Genomic DNA, 26,634 nt, shown 5'->3' with positions numbered 1-26,634 from the left:
GCAAGATATGTTAGTCAGTATGTCTGTTTGTTTATCTTGCCAAAACGAAGTTTTGCAAGATATGTTAGTCAGTATGTATGTTTGTTTTGTTTATCTTGCCAAAACAAAGTTTTGTAAGATATGTTAGTCAGTATGTTGGTTTGTTTTGTTTATCTTGCCAAAGCAAAGTTTTGCAAGATATGTTAGTCAGTATGTATGTTTGTTTTGTTTATCTTGCCAAAGCAAAGTTTTGCAAGATATGTTAGTCAGTATGTATGTTTGTTTTGTTTATCTTGCCAAAGCAAAGTTTTGCAAGATATGTTAGTCAGTATGTATGTTTGTTTTGTTTATCTTGCCAAAGCAAAGTTTTGCAAGATATGTTAGTCAGTATGTATGTTTGTTTATCTTGCCAAAGCAAAGTTTTGCAAGATATGTTAGTCAGTATATATGTTTGTTTTGTTTATCTTGCCAAAACAAAGTTTTGCAAGATATGTTAATCAGTATATATGTTTGTTTTGTTATCTTGCCAAAATGAAGTTTTGCAAGATATGTTAGTCAGTATGTCTGTTTGTTTTATCTTGCCAAAACAAAGTTTTACAAGATATGTTAGTCAGTATATATGTTTTGTTATCTTGCCAAAATGAAGTTTTGTAAGATATGTTAGTCAGTATGTATGTTTGTTTTATCTTGCCAAAACGAAGTTTTGTAAGATATGTTAGTCAGTATATATGTTTGTTTTGTTACCTTGCCAAAATGAAGTTTTGTAAGATATGTTAGTCAGTATGTATGTTTGTTTTGTTACCTTGCCAAAATGAAGTTTTGTAAGCTATGTTAGTCAGTATGTATGTTTGTTTTGTTATCTTGCCAAAATGAAGTTTTGTAAGATATGTTAGTCAGTATGTATGTTTGTTTTGTTACCTTGCCAAAATGAAGTTTTGTAAGATATGTTAGTATGTATGTTTGTTTTGTTATCTTGCCAAAACAAAGTTTTGTAAGATATGTTAGTATGTCTGTTTATCTTGCCAAAGCAAAGTTTTGCAAGACATGTTAATCAGTATATATGTTTGTTTTGTTTATCTTGCCAAAGCAAAGTTTTGCAAGATATGTTAGTCAGTATGTATGTTTGTTTTGTTTATCTTGCCAAAGCAAAGTTTTGCAAGATATGTTAGTCAGTATGTATGTTTGTTTTGTTTATCTTGCCAAAGCAAAGTTTTGCAAGATATGTTAGTCAGTATGTATGTTTGTTTATCTTGCCAAAGCAAAGTTTTGCAAGATATGTTAGTCAGTATATATGTTTGTTTTGTTTATCTTGCCAAAACAAAGTTTTGCAAGATATGTTAATCAGTATATATGTTTGTTTTGTTATCTTGCCAAAATGAAGTTTTGCAAGATATGTTAGTCAGTATGTCTGTTTGTTTATCTTGCCAAAACAAAGTTTTGCAAGATATGTTAGTCAGAATGTTTGTTTATCTTGCCAAAATGAAGTTTTGCAAGATATGTTAGTCAGTATGTCTGTTTGTTTATCTTGCCAAAACAAAGTTTTGCAAGATATGTTAGTCAGTATGTCTGTTTGTTTTGTTTGTTATCTTGCCAAAATGAAGTTTTGCAAGATATGTTAGTATGTATGTATGTTTGTTTTATGTTTTTGTAATTGTTGCATTTTTCATGATGATGTCATCACGTAAAAATTTGCAAAATTTAGATTTTTAAAGGGTGTAACAAAGCATGTAAATCATCATTGCAGACTCTTGTGAGATACCTTTCAGCACACAAAGCGTCAAAGTTAAGGGTCAAAGGTCAAGGTCACAGGAAGGTCAAACACTAAATTCTACTAAATTCTGCAAATTTGGTATGAATGCAGTAATGGCCCTTGCCCATCAGTCCCTCTTCATGGTGATCGTTCCTTGTGCTAGTCTCTCTTGTTCATCTTTTGGCAAGATGGGTGATGGTTTTTTATTTTTGTTTGTTTGTTTGTAATCATTGCATTTTTCACATTTAACTTGCTCTGAAGCACACAGTTTACATTGCAGACTCTTGCAACTTCAACTATAGCAGCCATAGCCAGATACCTTTGAACACACAAAAGTATCAAGCTCAAATCAAAGGTCAAGGTCACAGGAAGGTCAAACATTAAATTCAGATAAGCAACTTTACTGGTCATAATTTTTGAAATTTTGCCTCCAAATTTGGTATGAATATAGTGAATGGGCTTTCCCATAACCCATTACCTGGGATAAGTGAATGACCTTGACCTTTCAGGCTTTTCCTTGAGGTCAAAGATGACCGAGAATTAGGTCAATTATCATATTTGAGTAAAACATGGAGTGTCATGCACCAAATTAAAGGGCTTGATGAGAGATTCAGAACATATCAGAAGGTTTACATTATGATGTCATTTGGTGACATGAAAAAACCTGCAAAATTTACATTTTTTTAAGGGTATGAAAAACCATGCAAATTATCATTTCAGACTCTTGTAAGTTCACATGTAGCAGTCCTATGGAGATATCTTTCTGCACACAACAAGGTCATGGTTAAAGCTCAAGGAAGCTCAAAGACTAAAATCACCAAAACAACTTTTTTGGTCACAATTTTTGAAATTGTGCCTCCAAACATCACAGGATGATAGTAGGTGGCCTGGCGCATAAGCCATTACCTGGCATAAGTGGTCACCCTTGACCTTCAGGGTTTACCTTGAGGTCAAATTCCATATTTGAGTAAAACTTGTCGTGTCATACACCAAATTAAAGGGCTTGATGAGACGTTCTAGAATATATCAAATGTTTTAAGTTATGACATCATCTGGTGATGTCATGACGAAAATAGCTGCAAACGTTTGATGTGTTTAAGGTTGTGAAAAAACATGCAAATCATCATTGCAGGCTCTTGTAGGTCACATATTCCTATAAAGGTACCTTTCAGCACACAAAAAGGTCAAGGTCACAGGAAGGTTAAATACTAAAGTCACCCCCCACCCCAAAAAAACCCTTTGTTGGTTGCAATTTGTGCTTTTTGCCTCCAAATTTGGCAGGAATATAGTGAATGGCCTTGCCCTTCAGTCCCTCTTCACGGTTGTCATTCCTCGTGGAGTCTCTCTTGTTCATCTTGTGACAAAAAATAAAAAATAAAAAATCAAACTGAGCGGCTGCAGAAGCAGGGGAGTAATGTGGGAGTTTTTTTAAAGTCAGCTTACTTTCACTTTTACTTCACTACATTTCCAACCTTAATTGCATACTTCTACTCCCATACATTTTCTATGCGCCATGCCGTTACTCGTTACAAAAAAAAAAAAAAAAAACACACAGGAAAAAAGTCGTGTTTTCACCCAGAGACAATACTGATTACTAGTGACTGCAACGAAGTCAGGCCGATTTGTCATGAGGCATGTCCGGTAGGCTTTTTTGCAGTTGCGCACTTGGGGGGTGTTTGTCAGGAAAATGATCATTTCTCTACATTGATTACAGACCTGCAGCGGGTCTGTAATCAACTTTTCTGCAGCGCGGCTTTGCTTTGAACCTTGAACCATCGTGGATTGATTGTTTAATTTCGCTTTATCCTAATTTTTCCCCGCTAAAACCCTGAAGAGCATATGTCTGTGAGTAATATTTAATATTTTTATGTTAAACCGACCTGTTATGGTCTTCTGAAACAGTTAATAGATGTATTTTATAACTTAAAAACGGGGCCTATGCTAACGCATCAGCATGTCTATGGCGTTTTCAATGTTAAAGTTAGCATTAAGCTGTTCGCATCAGCATGTTTGTGTTGATTTGTTTTCTGTATAATTAATGGCTCAGTGTTCGTTGTCGTAAAAGAGTCAAATTGTATTATTTTATTTATTTTTATTCATACGAGGTCTGTTAGAAAAGTATCCGACCTTATTTTTTTTAATGGTGGTTTTTTGTGGTGGGTGCGCCGCGCCGGCTGCGAGCCGACACGACAATCCGTCCGCACGTCTTTCATTAAAAAAATCTCCTTTAGCAGTGGAATGTGCGGATAAACTGCTGATTCTGACCTCTTCTGAAAGTTCTGTTCTCTCACGACATCCTGGGTCTGTAGAGGCTTAAATTTGGAGGTTTTCAGCTTGAAACAGGATGACGACGTCACCTCGGAGCGCTGCGCGACGTCCCGCTCCGTGGGAAGTCCTTACAGCGATAGAAACAATCCAAAATCTCTCATCAGCCGTTAAAATTTTCAAAGAAAACCAGCTGAATTTCTCGAATAGTGTCCACTCGGATGTGCCTCACAGTTTTTGAAAAAACTTTGATCAAGCACAGCGCCAGTCTCTCAGCAACTTCTCAGACAATGAAAATCCAACGAGGGGGCTGGACCACTCCTTCCACAAGGCGTGCTCACAGGCGAATGACGTCACCGACAGGCGTGAAAAAACTCACGCATGCGCACGAGGGTTCAAGCTTGGCTGATGTAATCACACGTGATTCAAATTCATATAGTTTTTTTAAAAAATAAAACTGTCGGTTTCTTTTCTAATAGACCTCGTATATTATAGCAACAACAATAATAGTCTACATAATAGACAATAATAGTCAATAATAATAATAGACTAATAATGTTACAATACAATTTTAGAGAAAGACAAAAAGAACATAATGAAACAAAACACAACAGAAAAGATAAAACCATGTAACAATGAAAATAAATAAATACATATAGAAATAAATAACTGTTTCCTGTGAACACCTAGTGAGTAGCCTACTCTTGTTAAGGTTTTGAAACCTTGTTTCTGAAGTGTTTTTGTGTGATGTGCACAATTTTCAGTATTTTGACTAATACTACCAGTCATTTACAAGCCTAGATAAACTTTTATTTAAAAAACCAGTCCGTTTTTGATTATTAACATTTACTTTTACTTTCAATACTTGAGTACATTTAGTTGTACATTACTTGTCATAGTTAAGTACAATAAATACTAGATACTTTAAGACTTTTACTTGAGTAGCATTTCAATCAGTGACTTGAACTTCTACGAAAGTCATTTTTTAAATGGGTATTTGTATTTTTACTTAAGTGTGATTTTCCGGTACTTTATACAACACTGTCAAGAAGACGTGAGGCTGTAATTTCTGCCAAAGGTGCAAAGTATTAAAAAGGGTGTGAATACTTTTGTAGGCGTTATTTAATAGTTTTTTATTTTGAATAACTATGCAAAAATAAAAAACAAAAAAAAACAAAAACACTTTTTTTATATTGTTGAGAGGAGAATTTTGAGGGAAAAATTAATTTATTCCATTTTGGAATAAGGCTGTAACATAGCAAAATGTGGAAAAAGTGAAGTGCTATGAATACTTTAGAGATGCAGAGTACAACTGCTCAAAGTAACCCAATGTGACAGTACAGCAGAGGGCATCTCTCAGCATTGAACCATCTTCCACCTGTAGTGGGATGAGGTGTATTTTTGTTGGAAGAAACTGCCTTGATGCCTTTATAAACAGGCCAAGGGTCACCAAATCACAGATGGCAAATCTTCTGATCCCACATTCCTATAATAAACACTCATCATCTCATCACTCACTCATCTTGAACCATTTATCCAGGATCAGGTCACGGGGGCAACAGCTCCAGCAGGTGACCCCAGACTTCCCTTCCCTGGGCCACATTGACCACTTCTGACGAGAAATCCCAAGGCATTCTCAGGCCAGTGTAGGGATAGAATCTCTCCACCTAGTGCTGGGTCTTCCCCGGGGGTCTTCTTCCAGATGGACGTGCCTGGAACACCTCTCTAGGGAGACGCCCAGGAGGCATCCTTACCAGATGCCCAAACCACCTCAGCTGGCTCCTTTCAACACGAAGGAGCAGAGGCTCTACTCCCCACCGGGAGACACCAGCCACCCTCCTAAGGAAGCCGCTTGTACAACCCCAATTCCAATGAAGTTGGGACTTTGTGTGAAATGTAAATAAAAACAGAATACAATAATTTGCAAATCCTCTTCAACCTATATTCAATTGAATACACCACAAAGACAAGATATTTAATGTTGAAACTGATAGACTTTTTTGTTTTTGTGCAAATATTTGGTCATTTTGAAATGGATGTCTGCAACACGTTTCAAAAAAGTTGGGCCGGGGCAACAAAAGACTTGGAAAATTGATGAATGCTCAACAGAACACCTAATTGGAAACAGGCGAGTGTCATGATGAGTGTCACTGTACCATATCACCCCAATAGAGCGCTTTGCTCTCAGACTGCAGGCTTACTTGTAGTTCCTAGGGTTTGTAAAAGTAGAATGGGAGGCAGAGCCTTCAGCTTTCAGGCTCCTCTCCTGTGGAACCAGCTCCCAATTCAGATCAGGGAGACAGACACCCTCTCTACTTTTAAGATTAGGCTTAAAACTTTCCTTTTTGCTAAAGCTTATAGTTAGGGCTGGATCAGGTGACCCTGAACCATCCCTTAGTTATGCTGCTATAGACGTAGACTGCTGGGGGGTTCCCATGATGCAGTTTCTTTCTCTTTTTGCTCTGTATGCACCACTCTGCATTTAATCATTAGTGATCGATCTCTGCTCCCCTCCACAGCTTGTCTTTTTCCTGGTTCTCTCCCTCAGCCCCAACCAGTCCCAGCAGAAGACTGCCCCTCCCTGAGCCTGGTTCTGCTGGAGGTTTCTTCCTGTTAAAAGGGAGTTTTTCCTTCCCACTGTAGCCAAGTGCTTGCTCACAGGGGGTCGTTTTGACCGTTGGGGTTTTACATAATTATTGTATGGCCTTGCCTTACAATATAAAGCACCTTGGGGCAACTGTTTGTTGTGATTTGGCGCTATATAAAAAAAAAATTGATTGATTGATTGATTGATGATTGGGTATTAAAGGAGCATCCCCAAAAGGCTCAGCCGTTCACAAGCAAAGATGGGGCGAGGATCACCACTTTGTGAACAAGTGCATGAAAAAATAGTCCAACAGTTTAAGAACAATGTCAGTTAACACAGTTTGTCGCTACATCTACAAGTGCAAGTTAAAACTCGCGAAAGCCATACATCAACCACATCCAGAAACACCGCTGCCTTTTCTGGGCCCCGAGCTCATTTGAAATAGACAGACACAAAGTGGAAAAGTGTGCTGTGGTCTGATGAGTCCACATTTCAAATTTTTTTTGGAAATCATGGACGTCGTGTCCTCTGGACAAAAGAGGAAAATGACCATCCAGATTGTTACCAGCGTAAACTTCAAAAGTCAGCATCTGTGATGGTATGGGGGGTGTGTTAGTGCCCATGGCATGGCCAATTTACACATCTGTGATGGCACCATCAATGCTGAAAGATACATCCAGGTGTTGGAGCAACACATGCTGCCATCCAAGCAACATCTTTTTCAGGGACATCCCTGCTTATTTCAGCAAGACAATGCCAAGCCACATTCTGCACGTGTTACAACAGCGTGGCTTCGTAGTAAAAGAGTGCAGGTACTAGATTGGCCTGCCTGCAGTCCAGACCTGTCGCCCACTGAAAATGTGTGGCACATTATGAAGTGCAAAATTCAACAACGGAGGCTTCAGACTGTTGAACAACTGAAGTCGTACAACATGCAAGAATGGGAAAGAATTCCACCTACAAAGCTTCAACAACTGGTGTCCTCAGTTCCCAAATGCTTATTGAGTGTTGTTAGAAGGAAAGGTGATGTAACACAGTGGTAAACATACCACTGTCCCAGCTTTTTTGAAACGTGTTGCAGGCATCCATTTCAAAATGAGCAAATATTTTCACAAAAACAATAAAGTTTATCAGTTTGAACATTACATATCTTGTCTTTGTGGTGTATTAAATTGAATACAGGTTGAAGATAATTTGCAAATCATTGTATTCTGTTTTTATTTACATTTTACACAACGTCCCAACTTCATTGGAACTGGGGTTGTACCTGAAATCTAGTTCTTTCTGTCATGACCCACCCCTCATGACCATAGGTAAGAGTAGCAATGAAGATTGACCAGTAGATTGAAATCTTCGCCTGTTGGCTCAGCTCCCTTTTCAACACAACAGTACGGTAGAGCGAATGCAATACCGCCCCTGCTGCGCTGATTCGCTGGCCAGTCTGATGCTCCATTCTCACTCGTGAACAAGAGCCCGAGGCACTTGAACTCCTTCACTTGGGGCAAGACCGCATTAAATACCTGTAGTAGCCAATCCATCAGTTTCCTGCTGAGAACCATGGCCTCAGATTTAGAGGTGCTGACCCTCATCCCAGCCGCTTCACACTTGGCTGTGAGCAGCTAGCTGATGTGTTCACTGCACGTTGGTTATTTCAAAGCATCACCAAGTATCGCTGTGTTTCTGCTTTAAACAGCCTTGTTTCTGCTTAAAACTGACTTTAGAATGATTTAAGAGGTTTTACCTTGTCATCTGATAGTTAATAATCACATTAATCAATTTGATCACTTCGGGTGAAGAGACTCTGTCTCAGATGAGCTTCTGAGCTCCGAAATGACATGTGCAGTGGAGGTAGGGCGGACCAATTTTTAGGGGCAGACCATTTGGTCTGCGACACTGGGCAGCAGCGTGCCCAGCCGCCACAACAGAGATAAAAATAAAAACCCTACCCTGTGCTTCACACCATGTGACACGCAATCGCAATGTCCACACGGTCCATTATCTTTGTATTTGATGTAAATGAAGTCCAAGACATATTCAATGGCAGTTTTACCATCAGAGAGCCACGTCCACAACTACCACAAAAGACTCCAAATTGTCATTGATGTTAAAGGGGGCAATACACTGTGTTAAGAACAGGGGTATGTAAACTTTTGCTCAGGGTCATTTGGCTAGTTTTTGTTTGACAATAAATGGCTTCACCCAACCACTAACCATGAGTGAAAAAAAGTTTTGTGTTATCATTCATATTCTCTGAAAAATGGCCAAAAAAAACCCCTAACAATTCTGCCAGGATATGCAAACTTTTGAGCACAACTGTACATCTTCTTTCGAAAAAAATATATTTTTTATTCTTTTTTTTTTTGTACATTTAAAATAATTTTGAAATTTTGGAATTCATTTTAGTTTTGGCTGTTCAGGCCAAGATGCTTTCCTCACATTGTTAGAGCCACTCAGGTTCCATCAGTGTGTTCATGATCCCATGCACAGCAGTGGAAACACTCTGGATTTTGTTTGGTCTCAGGATATTGATATTTCTGATGTTGAATTGCTTCCGCTTCCTTGTGTCTTTTTTTCATCATTGCCTTGTTAAATTGGTCATATTACTTTCATGCAAAATGAATCATGAAACTGTGATGTTGTGATTGTGAACATGATTCAGTGAACCCTCTGTTTTAACAGACCTAAACAAGAGATGACCAGAGGTTCTTAAGTGACTGAAAGGTCAAGATGGTTCTACTAACAGTTTACTCAGCGCTACATGGAGCCTTGGGTTTAATGGGGATTATGGCATCATTTAAGACAGACAGGAGGCAGTTCATCGTGAGTAGTATAATTACTTGATAGAGTATAAATGTGTTCTGTCAGCCACAAAACAGCAACACTGGAACAAGCATAATATAATATAACTGTGTTTGATACTTTGGCAACATTTACCCAGAGGCATCAGTCTGTACTCTATTCATAATTTTCTGCCTTGTAACTTAGATGCCTCGGAAGGGCATATGGAGTCATAAGGTTGCTGGACATCCTTGGTGATGTTGATTGCTTTGCAAGTCTTCAGGGGTTTTTTTGGACTGTCTTTGCACATCGTTGTGAGACTTGGATCCTAACCATTAACCGAAGGTGAAGACTGGAGGACTTTGGGACTAGGTCTCTTTGGGGATCCTTGGGGGCTGCTGAAATGAATTTATGTCAAACAAGTGGTTACTTCAGGAGACCCAGATGAGGAATGTCTCTTGCTTTGTGAAGGAACATCACCTCATACATTTTGGCTATGTGCCTTGACTCTAGGCATGATCCGGCATGGAGGTGACTGAGTGTTCAGGACCCCAGAGTTTGAAAAAGGCCAAGTATCATGGACCCATGTGGGCACATGCTGTTGTTTTTCTGGTGTTGTTTTGTCCTTCATTTCATTTCTTCCCCTTTTGCAATGAGATTCTTGTTTCCATGTTCATTCAGTCAAAACAGCCAAATGGTTTCTCTCTGCTCTCCTCCTCTTGCCGTGTAGGACAGTGAGCAGGTGTGTCTCTCTGATCACCCTTGGTTCACACGCGCTTGTCACCTTTATTTTTCTCAGAGGGTCTCCTCTTAATATCCTTATGTTTTCTTTGTGGTAACGGACTTAATTTTTCTGTGATAGTAGCTCCTCTGAGTTTCTGGCCTGTAAGTTTTTCTTCAATGCTTAATTACCCCATAAGTCGGCATTTCTTTCTGCAGTCAGACTGAGCCTCCGTGTCTCTGTGTTTCCAATGTTAATTTCACATATGCCTTTTAAAAATGCTGCATCCCAGATCGTCAAATTGTTCCACCTTCTTGTATTCCTTGTAAGTATTTTTCTCAGTCAGCCAGAAGTGTTTTCTTGTTCAACATCATGGTTTAGGGTAAGGATACAAAATGCTGTTTCAGAGATTTCAGCTGTCAGTTTGCAATGTGACGAACATAGTGAGGAAATAGAAGACCACTGGCACAGTGCTAGTTAAGGCCTGAAATGGCAGGCCAAGAAAAATCTCAGATAAGCTGAAGCAAAGGATGGTGAGAACAGTCATAGTCAACCCACAGACCTGCTCCAAAGACCTACAACATGAGCTTGCTGCAGATAGTGTCTCTGTGCATCGTTCAACTATACAACGCACTTTGCACAAAGAGATGCTGTAATGCAGCGGAAGCCTTTTCTGCAAAAGCGCCACAAACAGAGTCACATGAGGTATGCTAAAGCACATTTGGACAAGCCAGTTTCATTTTGGAATAAGGTGCTGTGGACTAATGAAACTAAAATTGAGTTATTTGGACATAACAATCATGTATGCATGGCTGAAAAAGAACACAGTATTGCAAGAAAAACGCTTTCGACCGACAGTAAATTTGGAGGTGGTTCCATCATGCTGTGTGGCTGTGTGGCCAGTGCAGGTACTGGGAATCTTGTTCAAGTTGAGGGTCACATGGATTCCAGTCAATATCAGCAGATTCTTGAGAACAATGTTCATGAATCAGTGACAAAGTTGAAGTTGCGCCGGGGCTGGATCTTTCAACAAGACAACGACCCTAAACACTACTCAAAATCTACTAAGGCATTCATGCAGAGGAACAAGTACAGTGTTCTGGAATGGCCATCTTAGTCCCTCGACCTGAATATTATTGAAAATCTGTGGTGTGATTTTAAGCGGGCTGTTCATGTTCGGAAACCAACAAACCTGAGATGTTCTGTAAAGAAGAATGGTCCAAAATACCTTCAACCAGAATCCAGACTCTCAGTGGAAGCTATAGGAAGCATTTAGAGGCTATTATTTCTGCAAGAGGAGGATCTACTAAATATTGATGTATTTTTTCTGTTGGGGTGCCCAAATTTATGCACCTGCCTAGTTTTTTAAAGAATTATTGCACACACACTGTAAATCCTATAAACTTCATTTCACTTCTCAAATATCACAGTGTTTGTCTGCTATATGATATATTTAACTGAAATTGCTGATCCAAACAACCAATGATTTATAAAGGAAAATCATGGAAATCATCAGGGGTGCCCAAACTTTTACATACAACTGTAGGCTATAATCATTTTTAAACTCTTTTGTACTTTGATAATTAACTGAAACTTGTTTAATGCAGTGAAAAATTATCTTGACAAATGCAGTCTAAAGATTAATGTTTGAAAAGCTTTTTGGAATATGGGCAGACAACCACATTGCATTTCCTGCCCCCCCCCCCCCCCCCCCCCAACAAAAATACCTCAAAACAAAACAACAATCAAACCACCACAGCAGAATATTTTTGCAATCACTCGAACTGAACACTGAATGACACTGACGCTCCACCTCACCTTGTCCGTCCCTCTTTGACGTTAAACCAGGAAAAGATGTAAATGATGCCCACCACCATGTCAAACACTATTTCCTCCCATTTGCTGATGCAGAAGTCTGTTTCACAGTGGACAATCCAGAACGTCATGATGCACCAGTGAAGGACGATGAAGATACCAAAGTAGAGTTGGAACACTGAGGCGAACAGGGCAAAGGTGATGACCCTGGCTGCAATAGTGAAGAAATGCCAGCAGAACTGGATGATCACAGCCAGATAGCTGATGGGCTTCTTGTCATCCCGAGATTCTCGCAAGGCCTTCTGATATGATGCCAAAGCCCAGGCGAGTGACACCAGGGAGGCTGCAGCTGTCATACCTGCAGCAGACACACACAGACACACACAGTGATGAAATAAAGCTATGGTCTGAAACTTTAGAGAAACATATGGACATCAATGTCAGATGAACATCAGTGTCATCACTGTCCTTTGTCCTCATCAGTCTCTGCGTCTCTGGTGGCTCAGATTTAGCTTCAAACTTACCCTGCTTCTCTCTGACCAGCTCATCACCTGATTCTCCTGCACAGCTGCCCGTAGTGAGTGTTGCTGTTTTCAGTTGTGTTGAAACTCTGATCGTTGCTGGTCAAAAGAATTTAAAGCAATAAATGTGTGCTATAAATGAGATTTACAGTATGAAGGACTCTATCACCTCTTTGTCACGGGCACACTGGACCTACAACAACTTTAATCCTCTCCATGGTCACCAGCATGCTGAGAGATCATGAACTGTGGATCCTCTGCCTCCTGACAGGCAGGACAAACATCATCAGTAAATACGAAATAATAGAGGGCCTGGAACACTCACTGCATACGGGGGGAGTAAAAAGTGTTTTCAGGTTGATGGGACTTTTTTTCTATCACTTATGAGGGTTTAGTGGCAGTATGAATGAGTCTGTCTAAGTTTGCTGACAGTGTTCTCTGAATGAGAGACAGGAAGAGAGACGCAATCCCAATCTTTGGAAAGACCCTGAAGGACATCACAGTCAACCGAAGACTAAACACGTCCCACAGGAGCAACCAACAGATGAGCTCCCCACCCAAGCCAATGACCAAAGGACCTGCTCCACACTGAGGACACCCCATCCTGGGGGAGCCAGAAGACCTGCTCCATCCAGATGTCACCCCGCTGAGATCTGTTAGTTAAAAAAATCCATATGCCAGCATAAAATTCCTCAATCAATGTTGTGCTCATTTTTTGACCTCTCTGCTAGAATGTGTGGCTGTATGCAGTTAAAAGCAGAAGAAAAATCAATGAATAAAAGACGTACAAAGGTTTTAGCCCTCTCTAAATGTGCAATTACTGTATTCAGTAAAGCGCATAGTGCATCATCAGTTCCCCTACCTGACCTGTATGCAAATTGAAGAGAATCCAAATCATCTTTGACAAAGTCTAAAAGAGCATTTTTCACAATTTTTTCAAAAGTCTTCATCACTAAGGAGGCAAGTGCAACAGGCCTATAATCGTTAAGCTGCTTAGGTGCACTGATTTTTGGCACAGGAACAATTAAGGAGTCTTTCCATAAATTGGGGACTTTGTGGAGATAAAGAGAACATCCAAAGATGAAAGAGAAGATCTCTGCCAGCTGATCAGCACAGTTCCTAAGAATACAGCCACCAATGCCATTGGGGCCCCAACTTTTCCTCTCCTTTGTGGTCCTGAAAAGCCTCTGAACCACATCCTTATTGACATGGATGGAGTTCTGTCCAGGAGCTGCAACCTTGAAGAGGGACTGTTCTTTACTAAAATCATAAATGTTAAAACGATTATAAAAACCATTCAGTTCATTGGACAGATTATAGTCGGACTCATTCCCAAGGGAGATTGGGGCTCTCCTGAACTGTGCGCTGGACGCTGTATATAAAATAATTATTTTTTAGCAGATTAATCATTTTGTGCCCAACCTTGGATGCTGAAAATACCTCTAGTAGAGCGGTTAAGGCCAACTTTTCACAAGAATTATTCAGTTTTTGAAGAAAGCATGAAACTTTGCACAGGGATACTATGGGACCTAAGGACTGTGAAAAAAAAAATAGACCCCAAAAAATTGTGCCCCCCTGGTGGCTGCCATATTGAATTTTAAAATGGCCACTGAAATTGACCAATTTTTAATATTATTTCAATTTATGATATGCAAAGGACAGTAATTACAGCATCTATCACTGTTTTCAATATCAGGGTATATTTCAATGAAGTTCTGAATCTAGTCATATGGCAGCCATATTGGATTTCAAGATGGCTGCCTTGTTTTTTATTTTGCTTTGCTTTTCTTAAAAATGACAGTAATGCAGGGAAAGAAGTTGATCAAAGTTTAGTATTTTTGGTTCTAAAATCAGTAAATATCAATGAAAGTCAACCTCAAAGGGTCTTGAGGTTCTTATACCAGTGTTATGTAATAATAAAAACACCTATATGGATGCTATGGCACTATTTTATGCTGCCAAGTTGCCCAGTACATCAGAGATTACAGTTTAGACAGTGCTAAATTTCCAAAGCAAAAGCGCAACTTAAAATCCTATTTAAATTCTTTATCTCTTGTTTGCTTAATAATGCTTATCTTAAATATCTATCTAAAAATACTTGCACCCAGCTGTGCAAATGCAATGGGGAGTGCTACAATGGATAAGCTTCTGACATTGATCGGACACATGTCAGCAGGGCAACTTTTAATTATAAACTTGCTGGACATTTGGCCATCTGGGTAAGATTTCCCCACACTTGGGCTATTTGAAATGGATGAAAACATTCATATATGTTTTTAAAGCACTAAACATTTACTGATGCAACTTTAAATCATTCTGTTTGAAAACAACAACAAAAAAACCCTGAATATTCAAGTTTGCTGTAACAAAGATAGCATAAAAATCTCCAGTTTTTGCATTGTGCTTTTTAAATAATCTGTTCTGTTACAGATCTAAACATGTTTAATTATAATAAATCAGCTGTTTGTTATAATCTTAATTTTTTTTTATAAATTTGGGTCAATAATATCAGTTTGCGCAGGTAATTCCTTGTAAATAACACACTTTATAATGAAGTATCCCAGGAATGATACAGATTATTACACTATGGCTAAAATAATTCAACTGAAATGTGGAACTGGCATTAGCTGGATATGGCTAATACGAACCATATCTTTTGGCCTTGTTTATATTCATTTGGCAGCCCACCCATCTATTTTACCTTTAAAGTTGCCATGGTGCATGGACATGTTTGAATTAGATTTCTGCCTCCAGGATTTAAACATAGATCTTTATTACCAGTTACTTAATTTGAAAGGTAATTCTCTGATGTATACTCAACATACTCGTATATGGCACTGTATGCTAAGTAGGATGCATGGAAAAATAGAAGAAAAATATTTTGACAACAGAGTGAAATATGGCAGCCATCTTGAAATCCAGTATGACAAACATCTAGTAGATGAATTGTGAATGAAACTATTGCAATCACTACTTCATAGATACAAAGGCCTGAGGCTTGAATTTTGAATGTGGCACTAAAATAGCAGAGATAATCAATACTTAATTTTAATTGCAGCCATTTTGGAATCCAATATGGCTGGCATCACACAATTAATGTAATAGTTTAATTGGACTCCTCATTACTTATGGGTAACTTTTACAATTACGCTTCCATCTTTACAGAGGACTGATATTTTTCATAATCTTCATTTTAATGGTGGCCATCTTGGAATCCAATATGGCCTCCATCTCACAAAGTTGAAAATGAGTCCATTGGATTCCCTGACCCCAAAAACATGGGTAAATATTTTGGAATTGTGCTTTTATCTGCCTTAATTTGAAAGTAAATGGCAAAAATATGTTGAAAATAATGGCCATTTTTAATCCAATATTGCAGCCACCAGGGGGCGTTATTTTTGGGGTCTATTTTTTTTTCATGATCCCTAGGTCCTATAGTATTACTGTGCCAAGTTTCATGCTTTCTTCAAAAACTGAACAATTTCTGCCTTAACCCGCTCCACTATCAGCTTGTGATCATTGTATCCTCATTCCAGCCTTTTGCCATAGTCCTGTTTATTGCCTTGCTGTGTATTAACCTCGCTTTGTTTATCAGATCTCGCTTTTGCCTCCGCCCTTGTTACTTTGTCTCTCTGTGTTACTGAGAGTGTGCATTTTGTGTCTACTCACTTTCTGAGCCATGTCACCTCATCACATGACACACCCAACTTGAACAGATCAACACCAAATCAGGAGGTTTCACAACAAACCAAACTACACACTATCAAAACACGCTACAAATGGAAAGAAAATGGTACAGAAACACACCAAAATGCTATTAAGCAGCAACACATCCAATTACTTATAGATGAGTTTCTGGAAAAAACATTTGAACATAACAGTGAAGGTGTAAACAAGACAGTAGAAAACCTCGATAATATACTTGACCTTTCAGCATCCCCAGCAAACCTAAAAGCCCCAAACAAAAAAGCCAAAAACAACCAAAACCATGACAAATGGTTTGACAACAAATGTAAAAATCTCAGAAAGAAGTTAAGACAAGACTCTGCACCCACTGTTCACAACATGATGTGGAAATCGAGCTGCACTTCCTAACCACCTGCCTGCTGTACCAAGACATCAGAGACATGTAGTTCCCACAGATCACAAACACCAAAAAGACTTTGAGAGCAGGACCAACATTGAAAAACTTACATGTCTGTTGGGTGAAGTACAACAATGTGCAAAGACAGCAACAAGGTTTGTGAACTACTATGACACAAAAAGAAGGAGCAACAGACATAAGCCACTGTAAACCCAAAACAGGAGATTAAACTGCCCTGTCCCTTCATCTATGGGGATAGTTTGCTTTACACCGAAAGCACAATTTTTACTATTATATCAATCCCATGTCTCCTGATTACACATTTATTTACTGTAGAATATTTTTAACTGTATGTACATCTTATTTTTTTTTATTATTTGCTTTATTATTGCTATTATTTGCTATATAACACTTGCTTTGACAATGTAAACGTATGTTTCCTATGTCAATAAAGCTCCATAGAGAGAGAGAGAGAGAGGGGGAGAGAGAGGGAGAGAGAGAGAGAGAGAGAGAGGAGAGAGAGAGAGAGAGAGAGAGATGCATATAACCTTCTCTGAGCTTTAGGATTGGCTGTGAGGCAAAGATCATCTACAACAGGGATTGAAACTAGAGGTGGCACTCTAGTTACCTTTTCCATAATATTTCAACTTTTCTTTTCTGATGTGGGGTTGTATTGGGTTTGATATTTCAGGACTTTTGTTTATTGATCGGCACCACTGTTTCTTCACAGCAAGAACATCCTGGGATTTGCTTACTGCCTAGTCATTTCTTCTGAGTTTGTGCATATTCTCTCCATGTTCACGTAGGTTCACTCTGGATGCTTCTGCTTCCTCCCACCTCCAAAGACATGCAGGTTAGGTGAGGTGGTGACTCTGTTTGCCTGTCTATATGTGACCATGCGATAGACTGCCATCCTGTCCAGGGTGTACCTCACCTCTCGCCCAGTGATCGCTGGATAGGGTCCAGCTGCCCAGCAAGCTTTCATTGGAATAAGCTGGTATAGATAATGAATGTTTCGTGATTCTGATAAAGTAATTGTACAACCCAATTCCAATGAAGTTGGGATGTTGTGTAAAATATGAATAAAAACAGAATACAATGATTTGGAAATCCTCTTCGACCTATATTCAATTGAATGCACCACAAAGACAAGATATTCAATGTTCAAACTGATAAACTTTATTGTTTTTGTGCAAATATTTGCTCATTTTGAAATGGATGTCTGCAACACGTTATCAGTTTAAACATTAAATATCTTGTGTTTGTGGTGTATTCAATTGAGGATTGGCAAATCATTGTATTCTGTTTTAATTTACATTTCACACAAAGTCCCAGCTTCATTGGAATTGGGGTTGTACAGCAGGAAGTATTTTGTTGATGCTCATGATGCACTTTGACAAGAGTAACCAAAATGTGCATGTTATTCCACACACCTACCCAAATGCCTCCAAAGTGGAGTTGGCAAACATTCCTAAATCAGCTGGACATGGTTTTTAACCCCTACCTGTGTGTGTTTGGTTTCCACAGGTGCAGACACGGTGAGTGGGGTGTTACCTTGCACAGCCTGGAGCTTGTGTGTCTGTATGATAATGCACAGCTGCAGCACAAGCTGTGGCGCGCTCTCCAGGAAGGTGGCCAGCAAATGCAGCATGCTAACATCAGCAAACTCATAGACCATCTTCCAGTAGTAACGCCAACGCTCCGTCTCCCCGCTCTGACGACTCCGGATACCTAGGTATATGGTGTGGAAATACCTGCGGATGATGGAGCACAAAGACACCCCCCAACATTAGCAGAAAGGAAGTAAGGGACACTAACAGCACATCAGGGGAACCTGACACAAAGGGCTCAAAAGCAGAAAGCTCACAACCTCTACACCAACATCAGGTCCACTGGCAGTAAGCCAGTTACCCACTGTGCCCGAAAAGGAACTAGTATATCAATCAAGAAGAGAATCTGGGTCATTTTGATCATTCTGATTCACTCAGACTCAGCAGAATTTCTTCTCACTGAAAAACAACAGGTGAAAAACTTAACAGGCACCAAAGAAAAGTAAAGCAGGTGATGTTCACTGAATATAAGTCAGAATATTCCCTGCAATTAGCATTGGAGTGAGTCAGTCAGTCACTGATTCAGTGAGTGTGTAGGTCCGCAAATATTCTGTCAATATCGCTGTTAAAAACTAGATTTTTAATGTTTAGTTTATTGTGTGTTTAGGGCCCTGTCACACCTTGACAATTTAGCCAACGTATGCCAACGTATGGTAAAGGCGCTGAATATGCTGGAACATTGAATACATTATGCAGCTGTCACACCATGATGATTTAGCTGGCACATGCTGACAGCCCCGTTCCACTGAGCAGTCCAGGTTGGTACTGCACAGTATGGTACGGATCAGAAAAGTTAAGTCTGGCTTGGTTTGCGTTTCCATCCCCAACAGAACCCTTTTGTTTGGTAGGCAAAACACAGAAATATTGGCAAGCATGTCATCGAGCAAGCATATGTTGTCGGCCGGTCTCTCCCCTCCATACAGAGACCAAACAGAGTAATTTAACTTTTTTTAGTTTTATTTTATTTTTGTCTTTGGATCATGGAATTTATGTTCAATGCGTGCAGAATGCTGAAGAATCGACTGATGGCTGTGATAAATGCAGATGTGAATGAATGAGGCGCTGTGACTCTTTCAACTTAATTTAAATTTAATTTTTAATTTAATTTTTTTTTGTTGTGCGACAAAGTGCCAGTGTTCTCTGGTTCAGAAACACACAAAACATAGAGGGACTTCCTTAAAAACATGTTTCTTCAGCCACAACAAGGAACTAAAGTATTTTCAGATGTTGTTTTCCAAAATCAGGATGCTTTATGTGGGGAGGTGATGGTCTAGTGGTTAAGGGGTGAATGTGAGGCATAATTGTAAAGTGCTTTGAGCGTCTGATGCAGATGGAAAAGCACTATATAAATGCAGTCCATTTACCATTTACCATTTATGTGGATAAGTTTTCGTCAGGCTGTGATGATGAATCCAACTGAAATGAACAGGTAAGATTAAGACTTTAGATTTACTCAGTGTGTGAATATTGTGAGTTTTAATATTTGAAAGAGGACTGCAGATTTCAGTTGTTGAGCTAATCAATGGACAGCATCAATGGACCTATTTTAACTTATGCATAACTTACAAGAAATGCGTGTCAACAATTGCATAACTTACCTACAGCTTATGGCCCGTGTCTGTAGGACATATGAGTCATACGCTAGCACACGTTGAAAATATTGTGCATGACCAAAATTTTCCGACATCCATGCTGTATATCAGCGTGTCTCAATATGCTCTTAACTCACACAAGGCTTACCCATTACTTAATAGATGTGCATCAGGGTATTCCAGGGTTTTTAATACGCTCGGCCTACCCTGGCTAAATCATTAAGGTGTGACAGGGGTGTTAGCATCTGTGGAGCAGGTACAGTATCTCAGTGGGATAAGGAGAGAAGCCACCGGTACTTAGACCTAGGTTCTGTTCCTTGTCACACTGCCTGTCTGTGTCTTTGGACAAGACACTTCATGGGTTTTGTTCAGACTGCTAGTTCAAATTGAATTGATTTTATATTTGATTCAAATCTGATCAATAAATCAACCTAAATCAGACCTCATTTGCCATCTAAGCCACATCGGTTACTACACTAATGAAAGTCACACACTTGGAAACACTCACGTGACTGCTGTCTAGTGTCCATACTGCAACTAAACCAGTACAGAGCTCTGTGACTCACAGGATACAGATTATAATCAAAACTGGTTCATATGAGTTTATATCATTTACATTTAAAAGTTTACATCTTATAAAATGTTTGACAGGAGGCAGTGGTGGGCACAGCTAACCAAAAAGTAAGCTTCGATAACTGATAATCACCTAACTGAAAAGTTCTCTTTTTTAATGCTAAACCAATAAGCTGAAGCTACAGATAACCGATAACTTTCAATTTTGCCTCCCATACGCTCTCAGCTGCTAAGAAGCTGATTTTGAACACCACCAAAGCTTCTAACAGAACCAACAGTGATCACAAATCCAAACAGCCAATGAGCCAGTGCTTCTATCTTTGTGCACTTTGGCCCGTGCTATAGAAAAGCATCATTTACTTTGACAGGATACAGTGGTCTAGCAATGAGGCAGAGGTCTTGAAATGGAAAGTAGGTTTGAATTATGGTTTTGCTTTCTAAATAAAATTATTCCAGATAGAATAACTACAACTCTTAAAATGTACAAAGTGATATATAACACATCTGTTAATTTTACAATAATGCACTAATTCTGAAGATTTGAACATTAACACCCCAAAGGGATTATGGGTAAACTAATTTGTGCTTTTGTAAAATATATCATTTTTCTCATTTGTATAAAAAAAAGAAAGAAATTTTCAAGATCCCGCTAGACAGCGCCTAAGCGCACACGTGATGACCTCACAACTCTATCCGGTTAGGGGGACAAGGTTTCTTTCAATAACAAGAACTGTCAAAAAACTTTCTCGTGTGTGATTGCTGGAGTTGTGTGGCAATAGGAATCGCCTTTTGAATGCTTGAATAACGATGTCAGTTGCACAAAGAAATCAAATAATAGTGAAAACATGTTCGTTATGGTGTGATAACGCATCAATCAGTCGCTCCGTGAGGCTTCATAACATCTGATCGTTAGCGGCTCAGTGCGGTGTTATAACAGATCAATCAGTCGCTCCGTGAGGCGTCACAACATCAAGACTGGTTCACATGGCAGGATAATTAGGCCGATATCGGACCCGATCTTCCCCTTCCGACAATCTTAAGGATGCCCCAACACTCGTGATGATGCTAAATATAATCTTATCAGATATTCCTGCCATGTGGAGTGTGTTAAGAAGGACGTGAGGAGCTAAATGTGACATGCAGCCAATCAGAAAGCGAGGTGCTTGACCTGGGAATGTTCGTGTGTGAAATCTGTTTGTGTGTTGTTTTTACCGTGTGGCTGACACCACACACTGTACAACTAAACCTGTCAGATCTATGATTTGTTTTATCTCCACGTGTGTGGTCTCTCAGGTTTTGGAAACCTACAGATAATTTTAAAATCCTGCGGTCGACAACACTGTGATATAACCAGTCGCCAGTAGATGGCAGTGTTCTATGCATTTTGACACCGGTTATATCACACGGCCTAAAAATTTAACAGACTTTTCGGCTTTTGGAGAAGCAACCTGGGCTTCTTCTGGGATTTTTACATAAAACAAACACAATAACAACGTCTATAAACTCAGAGAATATATTCACGAGAGTTTTAGGCACAAAGAGTTTAATGTTGTTGTCCCTGTGGAGCCTGATCAGATTGTCTCAAATGCATTTCTTCTGTCATGAATACCCATAATGCACTGGGCACAGCATGTCCACACTAAAACCTTCAAAATTAGTGAATCTTTCTCTTTTAAAATTTTCTTATCTTTTTTATTTAGACGAACAAAAAGGTACACAAAAACCTTACAGAGGATAAACATACCAGCACAAAAACAACATAATGAAAAACAGGATAATATCCTCTGTTATATGACAGCTGAGTGGATCCTTGTCATTTTATTGGTTCTTTGTCTGTCACATGACATAGATTATTCATCCCATTTGTGTTGTACAGGTCTCAGCCTCACTATGTCTAAAAACTGGGTCATTTAGTGAAGCACAGGGTTAACTGCCAGTGACCACTTTAGTATTCTCTCTACTTTCCTGTTGTTTTACTGCTGGTGAACGAAAGCTTTACAATGCAAGTATTCACACTGCTGCACTTTTTCCACATTTTTTTTATGTTACAGCCTTATTCCAAAATGGATGAAATTCAATTTTTCCCTAAAAATGCTACACACAATACCCCATATTGACAACATCAAAAAAGTTTTTATGAGATTTTTGCAAATTTATTAAAAATACAAAATGCTAAAAAAAAATCACATGTACATAAGTATTAACAGCCTTTGCAGTGGAGTTCACAATTGAGCTCACGTGCATCTTGTTTCCACTGATCATCCTTGTGATGTTTCTACTTAACTGGAGCCCACCTGGGGTAAATTCAGTTGATTGGACATGATTTGGAAAGGGACACACCTGTCTACATATAAGGTTCTACAGTTGACAGTGCATGTCAGAGCACAAATCAAGCATGAATTCAAAGGAATTGTTTGTAGACCTCTGAGACAGGATTGTCTCGAGACACAAATCTGGGGAAGGGTACAGAAACATTTCTGCTACTTGGAAGGTCCCAATGAGCACAGTGGCCTCCATCATCCGTAAATGGAAGAAGTAGGGATCCACCAGGACTCTTCATAGAGTTGGCCGCCCATCTAAACTGAACAATCAGGGAAGAAGGGTCTTAGTCAGGGAGGTGACCAAGACCACGGTAGTCACTCTGTCAGAGCTTCAGCATTTCTCTGTGGAGAGACGAGAACCTTCAAGAAGGACAACCGTCTCTGCAGCAATCCACAAATCAGGCCTGTATGGTAGAGTGGCCAGACGAAGACCACTCCTTAGTAAAAGGCACATGGCAGCCCACCTGGAGTTTGCCAAAAGGCACCTGAAGGACTCTCAGACCATGAGAAACAAAATTGACTTGTCATGACGGCATTACGACAAGTCAATTAATCTATGGGTCTGTGATATCATCATGAAACGATATGGCTTTTTGTGAAAATAGCGCTTTTCGCAGCATGGTTTCATTTTGTGATGGGGACACGAAATGTGGGGTGATGGGGGGGGGGGTCCAAGCACCGGTTAAATACGTCTCTTAGAGATGTAACTGACTGACACAACTGTCATGGTAATATTGATAAGTGTGATTCTGTTGTGTGATCCAGTGGACCTTGACTGAGATTGTGACTTAAACACAGACATGGATTTGTGAAACAGAAAACTGTAAAAATTTTGATTCATGAAGTTTTTCATCCACATTTTAACTGTGAAGGATCATTTTCCTGCCGGGTACCAACATCATCAAACAATTCTGTATTCTGTTCAGGGGCCTCATGACCCCATAAGGTATTTCAGGACATTTTTTAATGTCAAAAGGGTGAAGACCCAGTGACTGCTGGGAGAAGTAATTCAAATCAGTTTTTTTTACATTGCACCAAATCAAAACACAAGTCGCCCCAAGGTGCTTCACAAGGGTAAGGTCAAACCGCAAAAAGCTTTTTGAGTTGGACACTTTGAGTCCGGGACGTCACTGATAACCTGGATCTTGGTTTTGATCCATGACAACCACAAACCCAGACTCTCTGATGCCTCACTCACCTCAGGTACTGTGATCAGAGATCAGACCACTGATTCCACAAAGCAAACTCAGTCAACGTTGGTCCTCACCGACAAAGGTACTGATGTTACTGGACTCCACCCCCTTCCCAGCATAAACACATAAGCACTGAACACAACGCAGTCACATCCACAAACATGCTTGGCTGCAACACTGCAGTTCAGAAATCTGATTTTAAAAGTGAACTAGTGAAATGATTTGTGGTTGCAACACGAGATAATTTAATCCTATTTAAAAAAAAAAAATCAGAATCCAGCCTGTCTCTGACAGACTGATCCTAGATTTCATATTTCTCACATAATAACTGTAACTCATTCAGAATTTACGGGTGAGAAGATACTGTTTGAGCAGGTCAGGGGACAGAACTGCGGCAGGCTGCCCATTTACTGCTGGATTATAAATATGAAATGATTAAAATCTGAGATGCACTGTGTGTTGTGTGGGCCGCTGAAGAGGAGGTACTGCTGGCCCATCACCAGAGGGCGCCCTGCCTGAAGTGCGGGCTTCGGGCACGAGAGGGCGCTGCCACCTCCCAGGAGCAGCCAGGAGTGACAGCTGTCACACATCAATCATCAATCACTACATCCCATAAAAGCCGGGCAGCAACTCCACCTCCCTGCCGAGAAATCGTCTACCCGTCAGGTAAACTGCTCAGCCTGCAAAAACATTACAGTAGTAACGTCTTTACTTCTGTGTGTGTAATCCCTAACTTTGCAGATGAACCTTTTGTATGCTAAGGAGTAGTCGTTGTGTTTGGGGAGTTGGCGTACTCCGCTCCTCGGTTGTGGACTGCTAGTGTGACATCAGGATCTGCATTTATTTCGGGAGTATTGTGATTAAGAGGTGGAGGTGTTTCCCACCCTTGTACTGACTGTTTGCTGGGTGTTCACGCACCCACCTTCACCTGTCTGTTCTTCCTGCCAGCAGTACCAGATCTGACAGTCGGAGGCAGTGGCCACCTGGGGACTCAGCGCTTGGTGGCTCCGGTGTGCTCCAGATCCGCTGGCAGTGGAAAGCGTGTGGGATCCGGCTCTTCTCTGGACAGGCGTCTTCTATCCTCGAGCCTGCCCACACGTCACCTTGTATTATTGACTGCTATTCCAAATTTTGTTTGTCTGTTTTTCCGTTGTACACATTCACAATATTAAATTGTTGTATTTTGGCTTATTCCATTGTCCGTTCATTTATGCCCCCTGTTGTGGGTCCGTGTCCCTACACTTTCCCAACAGGATTTCTCAGCCAGCGTCATGGATCCCAAGGGGCGTCAACCATCGAGTGAACCACCAATGGAAACGCAGGGTGCACAGGCGCCGGCAGGAGGCGTATTAGGGGAGCTGCAGCAAATCTTAACCGCCTTCACTGCTCAGTTGGACTGGGTGACCGAGCAGAATGTTATACTCAATCGGAGGATGGAGGCTCTCACCGCCCAGGTGGAAGCGTGCACGCAGGGCGCTGCTGCAGCACCTCCTCCTGCTGTTCAAGCGCCGAATACAGACATTCCAGTGGTGATTCAACGAACCCCCCCCCTTCCCCTGAAGCATACATAAGCCCTCCGGAACCGTACGGAGGTTGTGTCGAGACGTGCGCTGACTTCTTGATGCAGTGTTTGCTCGTCTTTGCACAGTGTCCCGTCATGTACTCGTCAGATGCCAGCCGGGTGGCTTATGTTATAAATTTGCTATGAGGAGACGCACGCGCCTGGGCTACGGCGCTCTGGCAGCAAAATTCATGGCTCCTAACCACATATACTGGGTTTGTGAGGGAGTTTAAACAGGTGTTTGATCATCCCAATAGAGGCGAGACCGCTTCGACCGTGCTGCTGTCAATGAGACAGGGACGTCGGAGTGCAGCCGAGTATGCAGTCGACTTCCGCATCGCGGCTGCGAGGTCCGGCTGGAATACTGTTGCACTCCGTGCCGCCTTCATAAACGGACTGTCTCCGGTCCTGAAGGAGCATCTGCTGGCTAAGGATGAGCCGCGGGATTTTGACGGGCTGATCAACCTGGTCATACAGTTAGACAACCGATTAGAGGAACACCGTCGGGAGCGGGGCGAAGGGCGTGGCCGGGCATGAGCCGTCCCTCTTCCTTCCAGGTCTGAAAGGGTGCAGCCGTCCTCATGCTCCACAGCTGGAGAGCTCCATGTGGCAACAGCTCCCCCTGCTGACGAAGCTATGGACACGAGCAGGGCTAAAGTAAAATAATCTAATGACAGACAACGGAGGCTGGCTCGCGGAGAATGTTTTTTCTGTGGCTCGAGTGAGCACATACAAAAGAACTGCCCCAAGCAGTTAAACTACAATGCCCGCCCCTAGAGACTGGGCTAAGGGTGGGCCATAACATTCACACGGGGAGATCCCGTAGATCCGCACGCATCCCAGTGACGATCCTGAGTGGGGATCTTACCCTTCACGCCCCAGCACTGGTGGACACGGGGTCGGAAGGGAATCTGCTGGATAGCAGATGGGCCAGGGAGGTGGGGCTCCCTCTAGTGGCTCTACCTTCACCATTGAAGGTACGGGCACTAGATGGCACCCTTCTCCCCTTAATCACACACCAGACACAGCCCGTGACTCTGGTTGTGTCTGGGAATCACAGGGAGGAGATTGTGTTCTATGTAACACCTTCTACCTCCCGAGTGATTTTGGGATTTCCATGGATGGTTAAGCACAATCCCCGGATAGATTGGCCGTCTGGGGTAGTGATGCAGTGGAGCGAAACCTGCCACCGGAAATGCTTAGGATCCTCGGTTCCACCTGGTGTGACAGCTAACAAGGAGGTTAAAGTCCCCCCCAATCTGTCGGCGGTGCCTGAGGAGTACC

General features: G+C 40.8%; 1 protein-coding gene across 1 annotated transcript in view; it reads right to left on the bottom strand.

The window, feature by feature from the left end:
- Positions 1 to 26,634, bottom strand: part of xkr4 (XK related 4) — a 43,114-nt gene that overhangs the window by 3,311 nt on the left and 13,169 nt on the right. Inside the window, exons 2-3 of the mRNA XM_034182407.1 lie at positions 18,055 to 18,254; positions 11,899 to 12,253 (exon numbers count right to left, since the gene is read on the bottom strand). Of these exons, the coding sequence (XP_034038298.1) occupies positions 11,899 to 12,253; positions 18,055 to 18,254 (555 nt within the window). The remainder of the gene's footprint in view (positions 1 to 11,898; positions 12,254 to 18,054; positions 18,255 to 26,634) is intronic.

The sequence above is a fragment of the Thalassophryne amazonica genome, chromosome 12 (assembly GCF_902500255.1).
Source record: "Thalassophryne amazonica chromosome 12, fThaAma1.1, whole genome shotgun sequence".
NCBI lineage: Eukaryota > Metazoa > Chordata > Actinopteri > Batrachoidiformes > Batrachoididae > Thalassophryne > Thalassophryne amazonica.
This window is presented reverse-complemented; position numbering and strand designations above follow the sequence as displayed.